Source organism: Strongylocentrotus purpuratus, unplaced genomic scaffold, assembly GCF_000002235.5.
Source record: "Strongylocentrotus purpuratus isolate Spur 01 unplaced genomic scaffold, Spur_5.0 spur5_scaffold_20, whole genome shotgun sequence".
Lineage (NCBI taxonomy): Eukaryota > Metazoa > Echinodermata > Echinoidea > Camarodonta > Strongylocentrotidae > Strongylocentrotus > Strongylocentrotus purpuratus.
The window spans coordinates 6823191-6846972 of record NW_022145606.1 but is presented as its reverse complement, the minus strand read 5'-3'; the positions used below and the strand labels follow the sequence as shown (position 1 = coordinate 6846972).

Sequence of the window (23782 nt, the reverse complement as noted above, 5' to 3'; positions counted from 1 at the left end):
AAAGTTGAAATTGCAAATTTTGAAGGGATCATTAGGTGATACGTAACGAAGTCAACGTATCACCTTTTGATTTCGTCAAGATTGTTATTAGGTGATACGTAACGAAGTCTACGTATCACCTATTGATTTCGTCAAGATTTTCTTTTTAGGTGATACGTAACGAAGTCAACGTATCACCTTTTGATTTCGTCAAGATTTTTATTATTTATTTATTTTTTATTATTTATTATTATTCTTCCTCGAATTTGTTCGCAGGATATCTCAAGACTGAATGAAGCCATTGTTATGAATCTTTCAATGATAATAGATCTTAGTCTAACTTAGAACTGCGTGACTTTTCAAAGACTCAAAGTCATCGTGACGTCATCCAGGCGCCATTTTGTAAAAATCAACTTATGATCATATCTTCATAACGGAAAGTAATTTTACATTCATATTTATCAAGATTAAGATCAATATCCGTCGGGTTAATTTGAGTTCAATAAATGCGCGCAAAAATGCGCGTACGCGTAGGCGCGCGCGTTAATGCGCGCGTAAAATTTTAAATTGCTCAAAATCGTCTTAAATTTTTTTTGCATACGTTTCAGGCCATTATAAGCATTTCATAAAAAATCACGCAAAACACGCATTTTTGCACGTTTTCGTTCGTCACGGCCGAACGAAAAATAATTTCTCCGCAAAAGCTTTTGACCGAATATTCCTCATATTTTTCCGGAAAATTTGATACCATGTTTAGCTCTTTATCACTAGTAAAAACGGAATGAGCGTCCGTTCAAGATAACCGTCCGTACGCGCGATTTTTGTAATACATTGCATATATGGGCAAAAACATGCCTATGAAAAGTCCATTGGGATGAATAGGGATTGCCGATTTTTTTTTTCATATTTAGATAGAGTATGAGTCGGAGGTATGATTTCATATCTCATTTGGCCATTAAGTACATCTTGACGGCATCATAATGGCCTTGGAAGTCAAAAATACAAAATTGCATATTATGACGTCATTGTATTTGTGGAAAATGTAGTGTATTTCTCTCAATATTCATCGATTCTCTTTGAAATGTTGATATGCTGTAGAATAGGCAATTCTCTACAAGATCACTTTTCACTAAGTTTCATTTTAATGAGGTCATCATAGTACAAAATTCAGTTAAAGGCCACATGTCAGAATTTTCGTCATTTGCGTGTTATGTCTATGGAAGGTGAATTTCGTTCACATCATGAATCTACATGGCATTCATCTATGAGCACTATCTATCTTATGTGTGCTCTGTTTTCTCCCAAGTTGGGGTATGTTATAGCTGAGACCATGGGCTATAAAAAAGGGTGACTTTGTTTTTTAATCAGATGTTGGGATCATGTTAAAATTTTCGATCGAAAGTTGAAATTGCAAATTTTGAAGGAATCATTAGGTGATACGTAACGAAGTCAACGTATCACCTTTTGATTTCGTCAAGATTTTCTTTTTTTTTTTTTATTATTATTCTTCCTCGAATTTGTTCGCAGGATATCTCAAGACTGAATGAAGCCATTGTTATGAATCTTTCAATGATAATAGATCTTAGTCTAACTTAGAACTGCGTGACTTTTCAAAGACTCAAAGTCATCGTGACGTCATCCAGGCGCCATTTTGTAAAAATCAACTTATGATCATATCTTCATAACGGAAAGTAATTTTACATTCATATTTATCAAGATTAAGATCAATATCCGTCGGGTTAATTTGAGTTCAATAAATGCGCGCAAAAATGCGCGTACGCGTAGGCGCGCGCGTTAATGCGCGCGTAAAATTTTAAATTGCTCAAAATCGTCTTAAATTTTTTTTGCATACGTTTCAGGCCATTATAAGCATTTCATAAAAAATCACGCAAAACACGCATTTTTGCACGTTTTCGTTCGTCACGGCCGAACGAAAAATAATTTCTCCGCAAAAGCTTTTGACCGAATATTCCTCATATTTTTCCGGAAAATTTGATACCATGTTTAGCTCTTTATCACTAGTAAAAACGGAATGAGCGTCCGTTCAAGATAACCGTCCGTACGCGCGATTTTTGTAATACATTGCATATATGGGCAAAAACATGCCTATGAAAAGTCCATTGGGATGAATAGGGATTGCCGATTTTTTTTTTCATATTTAGATAGAGTATGAGTCGGAGGTATGATTTCATATCTCATTTGGCCATTAAGTACATCTTGACGGCATCATAATGGCCTTGGAAGTCAAAAATACAAAATTGCATATTATGACGTCATTGTATTTGTGGAAAATGTAGTGTATTTCTCTCAATATTCATCGATTCTCTTTGAAATGTTGATATGCTGTAGAATAGGCAATTCTCTACAAGATCACTTTTCACTAAGTTTCATTTTAATGAGGTCATCATAGTACAAAATTCAATTAGAGGCCACATGTCAGAATTTTCGTCATTTGCGTGTTATGTCTATGGAAGGTGAATTTCGTTCACATCATGAATCTACATGGCATTCATCTATGAGCACTATCTATCTTATGTGTGCTCTGTTTTCTCCCAAGTTGGGGTATGTTATAGCTGAGACCATGGGCTATAAAAAAAGGGTGACTTTGTTTTTTAATCAGATGTTGGGATCATGTTAAAATTTTCGATCGAAAGTTGAAATTGCAAATTTTGAAGGAATCATTAGGTGATACGTAACGAAGTCAACGTATCACCTTTTGATTTCGTCAAGATTTTCTTTTTTTTTTTATTATTATTCTTCCTCGAATTTGTTCGCAGGATATCTCAAGACTGAATGAAGCCATTGTTATGAATCTTTCAATGATAATAGATCTTAGTCTAACTTAGAACTGCGTGACTTTTCAAAGACTCAAAGTCATCGTGACGTCATCCAGGCGCCATTTTGTAAAAATCAACTTATGATCATATCTTCATAACGGAAAGTAATTTTACATTCATATTTATCAAGATTAAGATCAATATCCGTCGGGTTAATTTGAGTTCAATAAATGCGCGCAAAAATGCGCGTACGCGTAGGCGCGCGCGTTAATGCGCGCGTAAAATTTTAAATTGCTCAAAATCGTCTTAAATTTTTTTTGCATACGTTTCAGGCCATTATAAGCATTTCATAAAAAATCACGCAAAACACGCATTTTTGCACGTTTTCGTTCGTCACGGCCGAACGAAAAATAATTTCTCCGCAAAAGCTTTTGACCGAATATTCCTCATATTTTTCCGGAAAATTTGATACCATGTTTAGCTCTTTATCACTAGTAAAAACGGAATGAGCGTCCGTTCAAGATAACCGTCCGTACGCGCGATTTTTGTAATACATTGCATATATAGGCAAAAACATGCCTATAAAAAGTCCATTGGGATGAATAAGGATTGCCAATTTTTTTTTTCATATTTAGATAGAGTATGAGTCGGAGGTATGATTTCATATCTCATTTGGCCATTAAGTACATCTTAACGTCATCATAATGGCCTTGGAAGTCAAAAATACAAAATTGCATATTATGACGTCATTGTATTTATGGAAAATGTAGTGTATTTCTCTCAATATTCATCGATTCTCTTTGAAATGTCGATATGTTGTAGATAAGGCAATTCTCTACAAGATCACTTTTCACTAAGTTTCATTTTAATGAGGTCATCATAGTACAAAATTCAGTTAAAGGCCACATGTCAGAATTTTCGTCATTTGCGTGTTATGTCTATGGAAGGTGAATTTCGTTCACATCATGAATCTACATGGCATTCATCTATGAGCACTATCTATCTTATGTGTGCTCTGTTTTCTCCCAAGTTGGGGTATGTTATAGCTGAGACCATGGGCTATAAAAAAGGGTGACTTTGTTTTTTAATCAGATGTTGGGATCATGTTAAAATTTTCGATCGAAAGTTGAAATTGCAAATTTTGAAGGAATCATTAGGTGATACGTAACGAAGTCAACGTATCACCTTTTGATTTCGTCAAGATTTTCTTTTTTTTTTTATTATTATTCTTCCTCGAATTTGTTCGCAGGATATCTCAAGACTGAATGAAGCCATTGTTATGAATCTTTCAATGATAATAGATCTTAGTCTAACTTAGAACTGCGTGACTTTTCAAAGACTCAAAGTCATCGTGACGTCATCCAGGCGCCATTTTGTAAAAATCAACTTATGATCATATCTTCATAACGGAAAGTAATTTTACATTCATATTTATCAAGATTAAGATCAATATCCGTCGGGTTAATTTGAGTTCAATAAATGCGCGCAAAAATGCGCGTACGCGTAGGCGCGCGCGTTAATGCGCGCGTAAAATTTTAAATTGCTCAAAATCGTCTTAAATTTTTTTTGCATACGTTTCAGGCCATTATAAGCATTTCATAAAAAATCACGCAAAACACGCATTTTTGCACGTTTTCGTTCGTCACGGCCGAACGAAAAATAATTTCTCCGCAAAAGCTTTTGACCGAATATTCCTCATATTTTTCCGGAAAATTTGATACCATGTTTAGCTCTTTATCACTAGTAAAAACGGAATGAGCGTCCGTTCAAGATAACCGTCCGTACGCGCGATTTTTGTAATACATTGCATATATGGGCAAAAACATGCCTATGAAAAGTCCATTGGGATGAATAGGGATTGCCGATTTTTTTTTTCATATTTAGATAGAGTATGAGTCGGAGGTATGATTTCATATCTCATTTGGCCATTAAGTACATCTTGACGGCATCATAATGGCCTTGGAAGTCAAAAATACAAAATTGCATATTATGACGTCATTGTATTTGTGGAAAATGTAGTGTATTTCTCTCAATATTCATCGATTCTCTTTGAAATGTTGATATGCTGTAGAATAGGCAATTCTCTACAAGATCACTTTTCACTAAGTTTCATTTTAATGAGGTCATCATAGTACAAAATTCAATTAGAGGCCACATGTCAGAATTTTCGTCATTTGCGTGTTATGTCTATGGAAGGTGAATTTCGTTCACATCATGAATCTACATGGCATTCATCTATGAGCACTATCTATCTTATGTGTGCTCTGTTTTCTCCCAAGTTGGGGTATGTTATAGCTGAGACCATGGGCTATAAAAAAAGGGTGACTTTGTTTTTTAATCAGATGTTGGGATCATGTTAAAATTTTCGATCGAAAGTTGAAATTGCAAATTTTGAAGGAATCATTAGGTGATACGTAACGAAGTCAACGTATCACCTTTTGATTTCGTCAAGATTTTCTTTTTTTTTTTTATTATTATTCTTCCTCGAATTTGTTCGCAGGATATCTCAAGACTGAATGAAGCCATTGTTATGAATCTTTCAATGATAATAGATCTTAGTCTAACTTAGAACTGCGTGACTTTTCAAAGACTCAAAGTCATCGTGACGTCATCCAGGCGCCATTTTGTAAAAATCAACTTATGATCATATCTTCATAACGGAAAGTAATTTTACATTCATATTTATCAAGATTAAGATCAATATCCGTCGGGTTAATTTGAGTTCAATAAATGCGCGCAAAAATGCGCGTACGCGTAGGCGCGCGCGTTAATGCGCGCGTAAAATTTTAAATTGCTCAAAATCGTCTTAAATTTTTTTTGCATACGTTTCAGGCCATTATAAGCATTTCATAAAAAATCACGCAAAACACGCATTTTTGCACGTTTTCGTTCGTCACGGCCGAACGAAAAATAATTTCTCCGCAAAAGCTTTTGACCGAATATTCCTCATATTTTTCCGGAAAATTTGATACCATGTTTAGCTCTTTATCACTAGTAAAAACGGAATGAGCGTCCGTTCAAGATAACCGTCCGTACGCGCGATTTTTGTAATACATTGCATATATGGGCAAAAACATGCCTATGAAAAGTCCATTGGGATGAATAGGGATTGCCGATTTTTTTTTTCATATTTAGATAGAGTATGAGTCGGAGGTATGATTTCATATCTCATTTGGCCATTAAGTACATCTTGACGGCATCATAATGGCCTTGGAAGTCAAAAATACAAAATTGCATATTATGACGTCATTGTATTTGTGGAAAATGTAGTGTATTTCTCTCAATATTCATCGATTCTCTTTGAAATGTTGATATGCTGTAGAATAGGCAATTCTCTACAAGATCACTTTTCACTAAGTTTCATTTTAATGAGGTCATCATAGTACAAAATTCAATTAGAGGCCACATGTCAGAATTTTCGTCATTTGCGTGTTATGTCTATGGAAGGTGAATTTCGTTCACATCATGAATCTACATGGCATTCATCTATGAGCACTATCTATCTTATGTGTGCTCTGTTTTCTCCCAAGTTGGGGTATGTTATAGCTGAGACCATGGGCTATAAAAAAGGGTGACTTTGTTTTTTAATCAGATGTTGGGATCATGTTAAAATTTTCGATCGAAAGTTGAAATTGCAAATTTTGAAGGAATCATTAGGTGATACGTAACGAAGTCAACGTATCACCTTTTGATTTCGTCAAGATTTTCTTTTTTTTTTTTATTATTATTCTTCCTCGAATTTGTTCGCAGGATATCTCAAGACTGAATGAAGCCATTGTTATGAATCTTTCAATGATAATAGATCTTAGTCTAACTTAGAACTGCGTGACTTTTCAAAGACTCAAAGTCATCGTGACGTCATCCAGGCGCCATTTTGTAAAAATCAACTTATGATCATATCTTCATAACGGAAAGTAATTTTACATTCATATTTATCAAGATTAAGATCAATATCCGTCGGGTTAATTTGAGTTCAATAAATGCGCGCAAAAATGCGCGTACGCGTAGGCGCGCGCGTTAATGCGCGCGTAAAATTTTAAATTGCTCAAAATCGTCTTAAATTTTTTTTGCATACGTTTCAGGCCATTATAAGCATTTCATAAAAAATCACGCAAAACACGCATTTTTGCACGTTTTCGTTCGTCACGGCCGAACGAAAAATAATTTCTCCGCAAAAGCTTTTGACCGAATATTTCTCATATTTTTCCGGAAAATTTGATACCATGTTTAGCTCTTTATCACTAGTAAAAACGGAATGAGCGTCCGTTCAAGATAACCGTCCGTACGCGCGATTTTTGTAATACATTGCATATATGGGCAAAAACATGCCTATGAAAAGTCCATTGGGATGAATAGGGATTGCCGATTTTTTTTTTCATATTTAGATAGAGTATGAGTCGGAGGTATGATTTCATATCTCATTTGGCCATTAAGTACATCTTGACGGCATCATAATGGCCTTGGAAGTCAAAAATACAAAATTGCATATTATGACGTCATTGTATTTGTGGAAAATGTAGTGTATTTCTCTCAATATTCATCGATTCTCTTTGAAATGTTGATATGCTGTAGAATAGGCAATTCTCTACAAGATCACTTTTCACTAAGTTTCATTTTAATGAGGTCATCATAGTACAAAATTCAATTAGAGGCCACATGTCAGAATTTTCGTCATTTGCGTGTTATGTCTATGGAAGGTGAATTTCGTTCACATCATGAATCTACATGGCATTCATCTATGAGCACTATCTATCTTATGTGTGCTCTGTTTTCTCCCAAGTTGGGGTATGTTATAGCTGAGACCATGGGCTATAAAAAAAGGGTGACTTTGTTTTTTAATCAGATGTTGGGATCATGTTAAAATTTTCGATCGAAAGTTGAAATTGCAAATTTTGAAGGAATCATTAGGTGATACGTAACGAAGTCAACGTATCACCTTTTGATTTCGTCAAGATTTTCTTTTTAGGTGATACGTAACGAAGTCTACGTATCACCTTTTGATTTCGTCAAGATTGTTATTTATTTATTATTATTATTTATTATTATTCTTCCTCGAATTTGTTCGCAGGATATCTCAAGATTGAATGAAGCCATTGTTATGAATCTTTCAATGATGATAGATCTTAGTCTAACTTAGAACTGCGTGACTTTTCAAAGACTCAAAGTCATCATGACGTCATCTAGGCGCCATTTTGTGAAAATCAACTAATGATCATATCTTCATAACGGAAAAGTATTTCTCATTCATAATTATCACGATTAAGATCAATATCCGTCCGGTCAATTTCAGGTCAAAAAACGTGCGCAAATACGCGCGTGCGCGCTCGTCCGCGCGTTTACGCGCGCGCAAAAGTTTAAAATGCTCTAAATCATCCCAAATTTTTTTTGCATACGTTTCAGGCCATATAGAGCATTTGATAAAAAATTGCGCTCACGCGCATGCGCGCGCGTTTTTTGCGCGTACTAGCATTTTGCAACATAGAATTGCCGAATTTTCTTTATCATCATATTTGGCACATTTTTCCAAGCATTTTGATAACTTGTTCATCTTTTAATAACGCAATGAGCGTCCGCCAAATTTGACAGCGCGCGCGGATCTGCGTTATCTTTATCCACAATACATGGGCAAAATCATGCCTATACAAAATTCATTGTAACTCTTTAGAATATATAGGAACTCCCAATTTTTTTTCATATTTAGATAGATTATGAGTCGGAGATATGATTTCATGTCTCGTTTGACCCTCAATTAAATCATGACGTCATCATAATGGCCTCCGAACTCAAAATTTTAATTTGCACATTATGACGTAAGCATATTTTTGGAAAACTGATTGTATCTCTGTAAATATTGATTAATTTTGTTTAAAATTTTGATATGTTCTAGCTGAGACAATTTTCTACAAATTTAGTATCCACAATTTTTCATTTTGACAAAGGCATCATGGCGTAATCTTGCAATTTAAGGAGGCATGTCAATTTTTTACATTTTGCATGCATTCTCTATGGGACATGACTTTTTCTCAAAAGTGGATTCTACATTTTTGTCTTTCGCGAGCAATATCTCCGTTGTTTTAGCTTTGTTTACGTTGAGCTTCGAGTATGTTGTAGCTGAGACAATAAGCTATCACAAATGTAAACTTTATTTTTCGATCAGATGCCGGGATCATGCTTATATTTCACTTGCAAAGTAAGATTTCAGAATTTCATTTCCCGTTTACGTGTAATCGCTATAGATGTTTTGTTATATCGGTATACGCACTTGACTTCCAACCTCGAGATCCCTGGTTCGAGTCCGGGTGTCTCCAACAATTTTTTTCTTCACTTTGTTTTCCTTTTGACCTTTCACTCTACCATCTCCTTTGATTATTAAAACACGTAGATTCGCAAATAATGTAATAAAAAACCCTATTTACTTTATTATTACCCTATTTACACTTAATCTATTACTTTTTGGGTGTAATCCCTATGGGAGATGACTTTTTCTCAAATCTGGATTCTACATTTCTGTCTTTTTGAGCGATATCGCCGATATTGCTCCTTGGATTTTGTTGATTTTAGAACATGTTGTAGCTGAGACAAGTTTCCCACAAGATTTATGTAGACTATATAACATTATCACGACGTAATCATAGTCAAAAATTCAATCATAGGTGACATGTCAGTTATCAATCCTCAATCGAATACCTGAAGGGGGCGCTATACCACTTTTAATCATGGCATCTTCATCATTATCAATATCGTCATTATCGAATGCATGAACATTATCATTATATCACAACGGTAGTTTCGGAACACTGTCATGATCGTAATTTAAGAGCCTAGCTATTTATGCTAGAAATATTGAAGGCATTTTTCTCAATTGCATCTCTCCCCTCTCTCTCTTTTCTCTCTTGCTCTGTCTCCCTTCACCTAGTCTTGTTCTGCCCCTCTCCTTCTCTTGGTCTCTCTCATCTGCATCTCTCTTGTCTTCTCCTTCTCTCTTACACTTTCACCCTCTCCCTCTCACTGTTTCCATTTTCCTCTTTCTCTCTTGCTATGTCTCCTTTTGTCTCTGTCTCTCTCTCTTTCTCTACTCTCTCCACTTTCTCACTCTGCATCATCTCAGCTTGTGTCATTTATATGTATAACAATTTAATCCAAGGAAATACGAGGCAATTTCTATCGTTTGGCCATTCACTGCCATGCATACTAACAATCGTTTCTAGATTTAACATCACAGATGTTGGATTATGGATGGGCACAATATGAATATCTTACTCATATTTTATATGTAATCAGGACTAAATAAATCACTATGTACATTTTGTAATATTTATTTTTAAAAAGTTTTGAGCTAGTTTAGTATAAGTAAACAGTTTAATCCTCTATCGAAAGTCTGAAGGGGCGCTGTGCCACTAATCATGTTCATTATTGTAATATCGTCATCAACGTATTCATGAACATAATCGTTGTTTTGATTATCGGCAACACTTTCATGATCAGTATTCACAAGAGCTTATGTGTGGTAGAAAAATGGAAGGCATTGTTCTCAATTGCATCTCTCTTGCTCGGTTTCCTTTCTCCCCTCATGTTCTGCCCCTCTCCCTTTTTTGGTCCGTCTCTGCATCTATCTCTCTCTCTGTCTCTCTCTACTCTTTCACCCTCTCCCTCTCTCTTGCCTTGCTTCCCTCTTATTCTCTTTCTCTGTCTCTGTATCTCTCTTTCTCTACTCTCCCCCTTTTCCGCCTCTGGCTCTCTTGTTTTGCCCGCTCTCCTTCTCTTGCTCCGTCTCTATATCTCTCTTTCTCTACTTTCCCGCTTCTAGCTTTTATTCTGCCTCTTATTATGTCTTGGATGCTCTTGAATTTTCTCTAGCACTCCCCTTTGCCCCTTGTATTCTTATTTCACACCTACCACGTTTCCTCCCCGGCCCCCCCACTCAGGTTTCAAAATGACCGCATGCGTGTTGCCAAAATGTCCTTTTCGTAACAAAAGAAAAAGGTCGAGCCGTATTGACTTTACACACCGGACTTTTGCTGAAAAGGGGGGGTCGGTTGGAACACGCATATGCGTACCCTAAATAACACTGAGTGGGGGGGGCCGGGGTTTCCTCACTATCCTCTCTCTCTTCTCTCTCTCTAAGTGCATGCATTCAGATCCCTATTTTTATATCTCTGTCCAGCTCATTTATTTTGTACAGGACTATACCCTGTCTCCCTCCTTCTCTATATATATCTACTGCCATCTTTTTCTCTCTCTCTTTATCTTTTCGTTAACACCATAGACCCTTATAAAAAACAGACACACCACCTCATTCGCAAAGTGACAAATTTAAAACTCGTTTTCTATACGTTTCAGACAATTATCATTTGTAACTGTTTTGATTGAAGTTATAGGAATACAAACACGTTTCATCTAGTGGGTAAACAGTTACATATGTGTATGGCCTTTAATTTCATAAGGACTGATGCTATCTACTGACTTGATGACACTTATGTTTGTGAATTATGTTCATGATTTTTTGTTTGTAATTTCATTAGTTTAGTCGGTACGAGAAACATCACTATCACCATCATGCCACCTTTTTTTCTCGATGACAGCACCTATAAGGCTCTTGCCTTTTGTAATTGAGCTGTCTCTTTATTCATGCATTGTTATTTCATGATCTCCTCTATAAATTGTGTCAATATACTTTAAAAAAAAAAAAATAAATGGAATAAATGTCAAATTGAATTGAACCATCATCACAATTATCATAGCCGTTATCACCACCATCATAACTATCATCATCATTAGCATCATCATTATCAACTTTATTTTTACCAAGTCCATCATCATCATCAATTTCATACACCATCACCACCATCATCATAATCATCACAACCGCCACTACTATCACAATAATACAAGGAAAATCAGTATAAACATTATTTATGCAATCAGGCCATTTTTTTATTTATTATATCAATTGAGATATTTTGAAAACTCATATCTATTTAAACACAAACACAAGTCACTAAATGAATTCATATTCTAAATAGCCACGACTTTATGCGAAGATAAAATTGAAGAAAAACAAAACAGAATTGATGTAATTCAATATAAAAATTCTGCAATATATATATAAGTGAATGCAATATAAAACATGATATATTTGGCATTTCTGAAATGCTTTGGTGTTTGAAATACTTTAAGAGTGGAATAAAGTAGGTTTGATATACGATAGTCAGGATTTAAACCCCACAACATCGCTTATGAGCATATCTAAAGCGAAATAAAGTCAAAAATACTTCCAAACATTACTCCCTCCCAACAAAACGACCTAAACATAGCCATATTTTTCAGTTGGCATTAAAGTCTAAGCCGTCACCAATTAGTTTGAAGAAGAAAAAAATTGACAAATGATCAGTTCTGTCGTTAAAAAAAATGTTACAAAAACAGCATTTCTAGACTGAATTTCAGAGAGAAAGGCTAGTAAGTGTTTTTAGAGACTTTGGTGGTAAGCGCTTTATAAATACTGTTTTTTAATATTATTATTCACGGGGAGAGAATATTCTTAGAGTAATCCCAGAGTAGTAACATAACATTATTAACAAATTGTTAACCTCCTCCATGTATCGGCATTCCACTATGTCTTACATCAACATGAAACTATGCAATTAAGAATCTACCATTAAGCGTACACACTATTTACAGACATTTATAGCACAATTAATATATCATGGTTAGAAAGACTTTCTTCAATGAACATTGTATAATGGCCACAAGATTTTTCCCTTTTGAAAAATCTAATTACAGGCCATTTGAATTCATGTTTTGCATAGAAATATATTCTCCTCGCATGTACATCCCAATATTTCAATTCTCATAACTTACCATTGGGATTACACAATGGATCTTTCTAGCAAAGGCATGAATGCAATAAGCTTAGATTAGATTTAAATGAGCTTGTGAGCAGTGTTGTGTTTATTGAAGGATAGGAATTTCATCTTGCTTCGATGTCAACGAACCATGCCGAGGCGCGGAATGATGCAACAAAGCAACCCAGATAGAGAGATGACGATGAGCATAATCGCCATGCAGCAGGCATTGTAACTGAAATAGACCGAAAGGAATTTATAAGTTATTTCAACTTTGAATGAAAACTTGGTTGACAACTTAACATCATGAGACTAGCCACCAGTCATTTCAATGGCATGGGTTAGAATCTCACAGCTGCCACCGTGTAATTGTGTGTTGTTTGGCTTTATTACTAAAACACATGAACTTCGTATTGACAGTGCAGCATGGTTGTATTTGATCATGTAAGGTCAATATATAACATGTATGAGATCACATATCACAGATATTACAGTGGCTTTCACCTTTTAATACTTTGGTCCTATCAACCAATAAGAGACCAAAAAGAGACTAAACAAGGAATTACATTAACTCCAATGGCCAAGAATTGGTTGGTTTGATCGAGGTATTACAGAGGCATATGTGAATGACTGACTCTGATCGATGTCTCATCAAATTACATTCCTACTGAACCACAGCTCAAACCCACAATCTTTACATCTTAAGTTAAAGGTTTAAGCACTGTACTACAACAACCTCTCAAAGGTCTCATTACTGTGTATTCCTCTGGTAGTCTTTTGTCAGGGTTCCCAGAACTTTATAAAAATAAAACTTTCCAATTTAAAAAAAAAAGATAAATGGTTTCAAAATTCCAAAATCCAATGATACAATCTTTGGACACGAGACGAAAAAATAAGAGACCGCTTTTTGTTAAAGGCTAATGAAATTTGCTGATGAATCCCAGATTTTAGCAACTTTTTTTCTTCATATTCCCTTATTTGCAGGACAGCTGGTATTCCGTTCATAGAACGGTTTCCCTATAATCTTGATGACTATCTTCGTAGAACAGCTAGTATGGTGGCTTACCCATCTCGCAGAGCACACCAGCGTATCCAATAGGGCATTAACAGGTGGCTGAGGATGTGGCGTCGTCTAGGAGACACATACCGCCATTCTGGCAGGGGCAGATGTCTGTATAAAGAAAAATAGACAACATCAGTGTAAAACATTCAAATAAAAGATAACAAAATATAAATATTTTGCTTATGAAAAATAGGTGTATGAGAGCCAAATCAAGTAAAAGAGTTCCAAAGCTGATATAATTTATTTAATGGCATGCAAACTTATTGAATGATAATTTTTGCTGATGCCACACCAGGTTGTCAAGACCTTCAATGAAAGAGCAACTAAATGTACCAAGTTGTTCTCAATGAAAAGTAACATAACTGTTATAAGATACTGAAATCAACGCATTTGATTGGCCGAGATCAAATTTGTCATAGAATTTTAGCATTAATTATTGATAAGAGGTTTTATAAAACAAAGCCCAAGTCTGATGGACGGACGCCAAAGTTAGAAAGAGGACAGATTCAGAAGAACAGAATGTTCTTACCGCTAAGGTCGAGCATCTCAGCTTCTCTCCTCCTCCTGCTGTTGTTGATACACAGGTATCAGGACGGGATGTAAAAGCACTGTTCGCTGGGAGCACATGGGTTGCTGGAACAAGGGTTGGCACCAACTCAGTTGTGAACTGAAAATACACACATACACAAGACAATGATTATAACAATAATGATAATAATACAGTGAAACCTGTATATAAAGACCGCTCAAGGGAGACATTAAATGTCTTTAAAGGCTGTTGGTCTTTATGAACAGGTTTCAATGAGAAACAATATTCAAGGGAAACAAAATATGTGGCCTTTCTATACAGGTGGTCGCCAAACAGGTTTGACTGTAATAATGTCTGTCTCTCACATAGCGCGTGACCATTAACTGACCAAAGCGCAATACAGTATTATTATTACCCAGGTCACTGGATTCAATTATTATATTCCACATTACAGTGCACATTCTCTGCTCCCTGGGGTGCATTCCAGCTAGTCACTTTCTAATAGATGCCCACACATGCTTATCTAACCAGGTATTTATTAAACACCCGTATGGGGAGGAAAGTAGATAAAGTGCTATTAATTGTTCAATAACATAAACAGATGTGTTTTTTGCAAATTGATAGCAACTCGATACCAATTTCAATTTCAGTTTATTCTTATGCAATTGATTGGAGTTGTGATTTATCGATCAAAACGGTTTGGTCTGAAGGGCAGTTTGACAAGAGTGGGGCTGTGTTGTCTAAGGAAAATCAACAAGTTTATTAGAATAATATTAAGAGCTTATTTTCAACACTTTAGTTAAGATCTTCGCTCGTTTGTCACACATGCTATTTTGCACAAAACGATAGGTCCAAAATGAAAATCAAAGACAATTTATTTCAATTATATTCTAGTGTTAGGTTTTTTGGGTCCAGAGTTGAAGTTTACAATCATGATAAGGTAGCTTAGCGAATTGTAGGGGTAGAAAAGACGCAACTGGAACGAAAAATGACTTCAGTTCCTTGCTCACTCTGTTTTATTGGTTCGTTTGTTACCCTTTATTGTCTTCATAGTCATACTACTTTATTATGTAAAATACCTTGAAAGTTTTGTTTTGCTGATCTTGTATATTCCAGTGATAGCAAAGATTTTTTTTCTTCAGGCAATTGGTACACTTTAACACGTGTATGTATCTGAGTTTTCTAAAACATCAACATGTTTGCTTCTATCTTTACTCCCTTGTGAGCTAACAACCATCCTCCATTGAAAAGATTACCGATGTTACTTGGCCAGTTGAGGAAGGATGGTCGGGTGCCATCCGTTCGAGCAGCTTTCAAAGTTGCCTCTTGGGTCTGTGGCGGTGTACACCATGTTAGTGTATTCCACGACAAAGAAAGATCCAGAGCTCTGTGGGGCTGCAACGCTGGCTACACCAATGGGCTCAGTCCAGCTGACGGTAGTTGAGCTGCTACCGAAGGGGACGGTCCCGTCGATGTTGCTTGGCCAGTTGAGGAAGGATGGTCGGGTGCCATCCGTTCCTGGATAAATCGTTCCTTGATAAATCATAATGAAGCAAGAATATCTCCTTAAATGGCATATCGCCTTTACACTTTTCCCCTGATCTGTACTGAGCATATAGCTCTTAATTAGGACATTCAAAGAGAAGACTGATAAGAAAAATTCCTATGGTACCATTTTAGTCAGTACCCTCTATATTTGTCCCTTTGCAACTCCTACCAATAACACTGCATGGCTCTGTCTTTCTAATGATCTATACCTATGCTAACTTACATATTTTTGGCATACAGAGATGAGTTGCAATATATTTTACAGGCAGATTAATAGCCTCTTGCTGAACATGTTATGGAGTAGAGTTTACTACTACGAGTGCTCCTAAATTCATATAAGCAGGGCCCAGATTTTATTATTGCAGTCTGTGCATTTAATAGAAGCCTACGTACCAAGATTGACAACGATATTAAAGGAACATTATCCAACGTTGCTGAGGAAATCGGTCGCGGTGTAAGTGACGGTGGGGAAAGAGGAGCCGGAGTTGAAGTTGCTGGTGACCACACCTGAGCTATCAGTAAAGATGGGTTTCGGTCCAGGTGATAGTCTAGGACGCAGGGCAGTTGGAGGTGACTGGGGCTGTGTTGTCTAAGGAAAATAAACAAGTTTATTAGAATGATATTTAGAGCTTATTTTCAACACTTTAGTTACGATCTTCGCTCGTTTGTCACACATGCTATTTTGCACTTAACGATAGGTACAAAATTAAAATCAAAGCAATTCTGATTTCAGTCAGGTTCTAGTGTTAGGTTTCATTGGTCCAGAGTTGAAGTTTAGAATTAGGATAAGGTAGCTTAGCGAATTGTAGGGGTAGAAAAGACGCAACTGGAACGCAAAATGACTTCAGTTCCTTGCTCACTCTGTTCTATTGGTTTGTTTGTTACCCTTTATTGTCTTCATAGTCATACTCCATTATTTTGTTAAATACCTAGACATTTTTGTTCGGCTGATCTTATATATTCAAATGATACACAAGATTTTTTTTTCTTCAGGCGATTGGTACACTTGAACACATGTATGTATTTGAGTTTTTTAAAACATCAACATTTTTGCTTCTATCTTTACTCCCTTTCAACCACAATCTCATTTAAACACAAGTTCCCACCTACCTGTGACGGTGACAGAGAAAGAGCAGCTTTCGAAGTTGCCGCTTGGGTCTGTGGCGGTGTACACCATGTTAGTGTATTCCACGGCAAAGAAAGATCCAGAGCTCTGTGGGGCCGCAACGCTGGCAAAACCAATGGGCTCGGTCCAGCTGACGGTAGTTGGGCTGCTACCGAAGGGGACGGTCCCGTTGATGTTGCTTGGCCAGTTGAGGAAGGATGGTCGGGTGCCATCCGTTCCTGGATAAATTGTTCCTTGATAAATCATAATGAAGCAAGAATATCTCTTTAAATGACATATCGCCTTTACACTTTTCCCCTGATCTGTACTGAGCATAGGTCTTAATTAGGACATTCAAAGAGAAGACTGATAAGAAAAATTCCTATGGTACCATTTTAGTCAGTACCCTCGATATTTGTCCATTTGCAACTCCTACCAATAACACTGCATGGCTTTGTCTATCTAATGATCTATACCTATGCTTACTTACATATTTTTGGCATGTTAGTGTATTCCATGACAAAGAAAGATCCAGAGCTCTGTGGGGCCGCAACGCTGGCTACACCAATGGGCTCGGTCCAGCTGACGGTAGTTGGGCTGCTACTGAAGGGGACGGTCCCGTCGATGTTGCTTGGCCAGTTGAGGAAGGATGGTCGGGTGCCATCCGTTCCTGGATAAATCGTTCCTTGATAAATTATAATGAAGCAAGAATATCTCTTTAAATGGCATATCGCCTTTACACTTTTCCCCTGATCTGTACTGAGCATAGGTCTTAATTAGGACATTAAAAAAGAGAAGACGGATAAGAAAAATTCCTATGGTACCATTTTAGTCAGTACCCTCTATATTTGTCCCTTTGCAACTCCTACCAAAAACACTGCATGGCTCTGTCTTTCTAATGATCTATACCTATGCTAACTTACATATTTTTGGCATACAGAGATGAGTTGCAATATATTTTACAGGCAGATTAATAGCCTCTTGCTGAACATGTTATGGAGGAGAGTTTACTACTACGAGTGCTCCTAAATTCATATAAGCAGGGCCCAGATTTTATTATTGCAGTCTGTGCATTTAATAGAAGCCTACGTACCAAGATTGACAACGATATTAAAGGAACATTATCCAACGTTGCTGAGGAAATCGGTCGCGGTGTAAGTGATGGTGGGGAAAGAGAAGCCGGAGTTGAAGTTGCTGGTGACCACACCTGAGCTATCAGTAAAGATGGGTTTCGGTCCAGGTGATAGTCTAAGACGCAGGGCAGTTGGAGGTGACTGGGGCTGTGTTGTCTAAGGAAAATTAACAAGTTTATTAGAATGATATTTAGAGCTTATTTTCAACCCTTTAGTTACGATCTTCGCTCGTTTGTCACACATGCTATTTTGCACTTAACGATAGGTACAAAATGAAAATCAAAGACGATTCTGATTTCAGTTAGGTTCTAGTGTTAGGTTTCATTGGTCCAGAGTTGAAGTTTAGAATTAGGATAAGGTAGCTTAGCGAATTGTAGGGGTAGAAAAGACGCAACTGGAACGCAAAATGACTTCAGTTCCTTGCTCACTCTGTTCTATTGGTTTGTTTGTTACCCTTTATTGTCTTCATAGTCATACTCCATTTTTTTGTTAAATACCTAGACATTTTTGTTCGGCTGATCTTATATATTCAAATGATACACAAGATTTTTTTTTCTTCAGGCGATTGGTACACTTGAACACATGTATGTATTTGAGTTTTTTAAAACATCAACATTTTTGCTTCTATCTTTACTCCCTTTCAACCACAATCTCATTTAAACACAAGTTCCCACCTACCTGTGACGGTGACAGAGAAAGAGCAGCTTTCGAAGTTGCCGCTTGGGTCTGTGGCGGTGTACACCATGTTAGTGTATTCCACGGCAAAGAAAGATCCAGAGCTCTGTGGGGCCGCAACGCTGGCAAAACCAATGGGCTCGGTCCAGCTGACGGTAGTTGGGCTGCTACCGAAGGGGACGGTCCCGTTGATGTTGCTTGGCCAGTTGAGGAAGGATGGTCGGGTGCCATCCGTTCCTGGATAAATCGTTCCTTGATAAATCATAATGAAGCAAGAATATCTCTTTAAATGACATATCGCCTTTACACTTTTCCCCTGATCTGTACTGAGCATAGGTCTTAATTAGGACATTCAAAGAGAAGACTGATAAGAAAAATTCCTATGGTACCATTTTAGTCAGTACCCTCGATATTTGTCCATTTGCAACTCCTACCAATAACACTGCATGGCTTTGTCTATCTAATGATCTATACCTATGCTTACTTACATATTTTTGGCATGTTAGTGTATTCCATGACAAAGAAAGATCCAGAGCTCTGTGGGGCCGCAACGCTGGCTACACCAATGGGCTCGGTCCAGCTGACGGTAGTTGGGCTGCTACTGAAGGGGACGGTCCCGTCGATGTTGCTTGGCCAGTTGAGGAAGGATGGTCGGGTGCCATCCGTTCCTGGATAAATCGTTCCTTGATAAATTATAATGAAGCAAGAATATCTCTTTAAATGGCATATCGCCTTTACACTTTTCCCCTGATCTGTACTGAGCATAGGTCTTAATTAGGACATTAAAAAAGAGAAGACGGATAAGAAAAATTCCTATGGTACCATTTTAGTCAGTACCCTCTATATTTGTCCCTTTGCAACTCCTACCAAAAACACTGCATGGCTCTGTCTTTCTAATGATCTATACCTATGCTAACTTACATATTTTTGGCATACAGAGATGAGTTGCAATATATTTTACAGGCAGATTAATAGCCTCTTGCTGAACATGTTATGGAGGAGAGTTTACTACTACGAGTGCTCCTAAATTCATATAAGCAGGGCCCAGATTTTATTATTGCAGTCTGTGCATTTAATAGAAGCCTACGTACCAAGATTGACAACGATATTAAAGGAACATTATCCAACGTTGCTGAGGAAATCGGTCGCGGTGTAAGTGATGGTGGGGAAAGAGAAGCCGGAGTTGAAGTTGCTGGTGACCACACCTGAGCTATCAGTAAAGATGGGTTTCGGTCCAGGTGATAGTCTAAGACGCAGGGCAGTTGGAGGTGACTGGGGCTGTGTTGTCTAAGGAAAATTAACAAGTTTATTAGAATGATATTTAGAGCTTATTTTCAACCCTTTAGTTACGATCTTCGCTCGTTTGTCACACATGCTATTTTGCACTTAACGATAGGTACAAAATGAAAATCAAAGACGATTCTGATTTCAGTTAGGTTCTAGTGTTAGGTTTCATTGGTCCAGAGTTGAAGTTTAGAATTAGGATAAGGTAGCTTAGCGAATTGTAGGGGTAGAAAAGACGCAACTGGAACGCAAAATGACTTCAGTTCCTTGCTCACTCTGTTCTATTGGTTTGTTTGTTACCCTTTATTGTCTTCATAGTCATACTCCATTTTTTTGTTAAATACCTAGACATTTTTGTTCGGCTGATCTTATATATTCAAATGATACACAAGATTTTTTTTTCTTCAGGCGATTGGTACACTTGAACACATGTATGTATTTGAGTTTTCTAAAACATCAACATTTTTGCTTCTATCTTTACTCCCTTTCAACCACAATCTCTTTTAAACACAAGTTCCCACCTACCTGTGACGGTGACAGAGAAAGAGCAGCTTTCGAAGTTGCCGCTTGGGTCTGTGGCGGTGTACACCATGTTAGTGTATTCCACGGCAAAGAAAGATCCAGAGCTCTGTGGGGCCGCAACGCTGGCTACACCAATGGGCTCGGTCCAGCTGATGGTAGTTGGGCTGCTACCGAAGGGGACGGTCCCGTTGATGTTGCTTGGCCAGTTGAAGAAGGATGGTCGGGTGCCATCCGTTCCTGGATAAATTGTTCCTTGATAAATCATAATGAAGCAAGAATATCTCTTTAAATGGCATATCGCCTTTACACTTTTCCCCTGATCTGTACTGAGCATAGGTCTTAATTAGGACATTCAAAGAGAAGACTGATAAGAAAAATTCCTATGGTACCATTTTAGTCAGTACCCTCTATATTTGTCCCTTTGCAACTCCTACCAATAACACTGCATGGCTCTGTCTTTCTAATGATCTATACCTATGCTAACTTACATATTTTTGGCATACAGAGATGAGTTGCAATATATTTTACAGGCAGATTAATAGCCTCTTGCTGAACATGTTATGGAGTAGAGTTTACTATTACGAGTGCTCCTAAATTCATATAAGCAGGGCCCAGATTTTATTATTGCAGTCTGTGCATTTAATAGAAGCCTACGTACCAAGATTGACAACGATATTAAAGGAACATTATCCAACGTTGCTGAGAAAATCGGTCGCGGCGTAAGTGACGGTGGGGAAAGAGGAGCCTGAGTTGAAGTTGCTGGTGACCACACCTGAGCTATCAGTAAAGATGGGTTTCAGTCCAGGTGATAGTCTAGGACGCAGGGCAGCTGGAGGTGACCGGGGCTGTGTTGTCTAAGGAAAATAAACAAGTTTATTAAAATGATATTTAGAGCTTATTTTCAACACTTTAGTTACGATCTTCGCTCGTTTGTCACACATGCTATTTTGCACTTAACAATAGGTACAATATGAAAATCAAAGACGATTCTGATTTCACTTAGGTTCTAGTGTTAGGTTTCATTGGTCCAGAGTTGAAGTTTAGAATTAGGATAAGGTAGCTTAGCGAATTGTAGGGGTAGAAAAGACGCAACTGGAACGCAAATGACTTCAGTTTCTTGCTCACTCTGTTCCATTTGTTTGTTTGTTACCCTTTATTGTCTTCATAGTCATACTCCATTATTTTGTTAAAGACCTACAAATTTTTGTTCGGCTGATCTTATATATTCCAATGATACACAAGATTTTTTCATCTTCAGGCGATTGGTACACTTGAACACATGTATGTATTTGAGTTTTCTAAAACATCAACATTTTTGCTTCTATCTTTACTCCCTTTCAACCACAATCTCTTTTAAACACAAGTTCCCACCTACCTGTGACGGTGACAGAGAAAGAGCAGCTTTCGAAGTTGCCGCTTGGGTCTGTGTCGGTGTACACCATGTTAGTGTATTCCATGGCAAAGAAAGATCCAGAGCTCTGTGGGGCCGCAATGCTGGCTACACGAATGGGCTCGGTCCAGCTGACGGTAGTTGGGCTGCTACCGAAGGGGACAGTCCCGTCGATGTTGCTTGGCCAGTTGAGGAAGGATGGTCGGGTGCCATCCGTTCCTGGATAAATCGTTCCTTGATAAATTATAATGAAGCAAGAATATCTCTTTAAATGGCATATCGCCTTTACACTTTTCCCCTGATCTGTACTGAGCATAGGTCTTAATTAGGACATTAAAAAAGAGAAGACGGATAAGAAAAATTCCTATGGTACCATTTTAGTCAGTACCCTCTATATTTGTCCCTTTGCAACTCCTACCAAAAACACTGCATGGCTCTGTCTTTCTAATGATCTATACCTATGCTAACTTACATATTTTTGGCATACAGAGATGAGTTGCAATATATTTTACAGGCAGATTAATAGCCTCTTGCTGAACATGTTATGGAGTAGAGTTTACTATTACGAGTGCTCCTAAATTCATATAAGCAGGGCCCAGATTTTATTATTGCAGTCTGTGCATTTAATAGAAGCCTACGTACCAAGATTGACAACGATATTAAAGGAACATTATCCAACGTTGCTGAGGAAATCGGTCGCGGTGTAAGTGATGGTGGGGAAAGAGAAGCCGGAGTTGAAGTTGCTGGTGACCACACCTGAGCTATCAGTAAAGATGGGTTTCGGTCCAGGTGATAGTCTAAGACGCAGGGCAGTTGGAGGTGACTGGGGCTGTGTTGTCTAAGGAAAATTAACAAGTTTATTAGAATGATATTTAGAGCTTATTTTCAACCCTTTAGTTACGATCTTCGCTCGTTTGTCACACATGCTATTTTGCACTTAACGATAGGTACAAAATGAAAATCAAAGACGATTCTGATTTCAGTTAGGTTCTAGTGTTAGGTTTCATTGGTCCAGAGTTGAAGTTTAGAATTAGGATAAGGTAGCTTAGCGAATTGTAGGGGTAGAAAAGACGCAACTGGAACGCAAAATGACTTCAGTTCCTTGCTCACTCTGTTCTATTGGTTTGTTTGTTACCCTTTATTGTCTTCATAGTCATACTCCATTTTTTTGTTAAATACCTAGACATTTTTGTTCGGCTGATCTTATATATTCAAATGATACACAAGATTTTTTTTTCTTCAGGCGATTGGTACACTTGAACACATGTATGTATTTGAGTTTTTTAAAACATCAACATTTTTGCTTCTATCTTTACTCCCTTTCAACCACAATCTCATTTAAACACAAGTTCCCACCTACCTGTGACGGTGACAGAGAAAGAGCAGCTTTCGAAGTTGCCGCTTGGGTCTGTGGCGGTGTACACCATGTTAGTGTATTCCACGGCAAAGAAAGATCCAGAGCTCTGTGGGGCCGCAACGCTGGCAAAACCAATGGGCTCGGTCCAGCTGACGGTAGTTGGGCTGCTACCGAAGGGGACGGTCCCGTTGATGTTGCTTGGCCAGTTGAGGAAGGATGGTCGGGTGCCATCCGTTCCTGGATAAATCGTTCCTTGATAAATCATAATGAAGCAAGAATATCTCTTTAAATGACATATCGCCTTTACACTTTTCCCCTGATCTGTACTGAGCATAGGTCTTAATTAGGACATTCAAAGAGAAGACTGATAAGAAAAATTCCTATGGTACCATTTTAGTCAGTACCCTCGATATTTGTCCATTTGCAACTCCTACCAATAACACTGCATGGCTTTGTCTATCTAATGATCTATACCTATGCTTACTTACATATTTTTGGCATGTTAGTGTATTCCATGACAAAGAAAGATCCAGAGCTCTGTGGGGCCGCAACGCTGGCTACACCAATGGGCTCGGTCC

At 37.5% G+C, this 23782-nt stretch overlaps 1 protein-coding gene across 1 annotated transcript; it reads right to left on the bottom strand.

Annotated features, from left to right (window-relative positions):
• Nucleotides 1–14241: 14241 nt before the first annotated feature.
• LOC105445579 (hyalin) lies at nucleotides 14242–23469 on the bottom strand. The gene is made up of 8 exons (XM_030993600.1): nucleotides 23208–23469; nucleotides 21833–22081; nucleotides 20461–20709; nucleotides 19179–19334; nucleotides 18655–18747; nucleotides 16849–17097; nucleotides 15447–15723; nucleotides 14242–14328 (listed from the first exon to the last, which is right to left on the bottom strand). The coding sequence occupies exons 1-7, from the start codon at nucleotides 23467–23469 to the stop codon at nucleotides 15452–15454; spliced, it is 1530 nt and encodes a 509-aa protein (XP_030849460.1). The 3' UTR covers nucleotides 14242–14328; nucleotides 15447–15451.
• Between the last annotated feature and the right edge of the window lie 313 nt (nucleotides 23470–23782).

What these genes read in the sequence shown, in the direction of transcription:
- LOC105445579 (XM_030993600.1), bottom strand. Translation starts at nt 23,469, where the DNA reads ATGATTTATCAAGGAACGATTTATCCAGGAACGGATGGCACCCGACCA. An exon ending in TTTCTCTGTCACCGTCACAG is followed by an intron (nt 22,082 to 23,207) that starts GTAGGTGGGAAC and finishes TAATTTATCAAG; the next exon opens with GAACGATTTATCCAGGAACG. An exon ending in TTTCTCTGTCACCGTCACAG is followed by an intron (nt 15,724 to 16,848) that starts GTAGGTGGGAAC and finishes TGATTTATCAAG; the next exon opens with GAACGATTTATCCAGGAACG.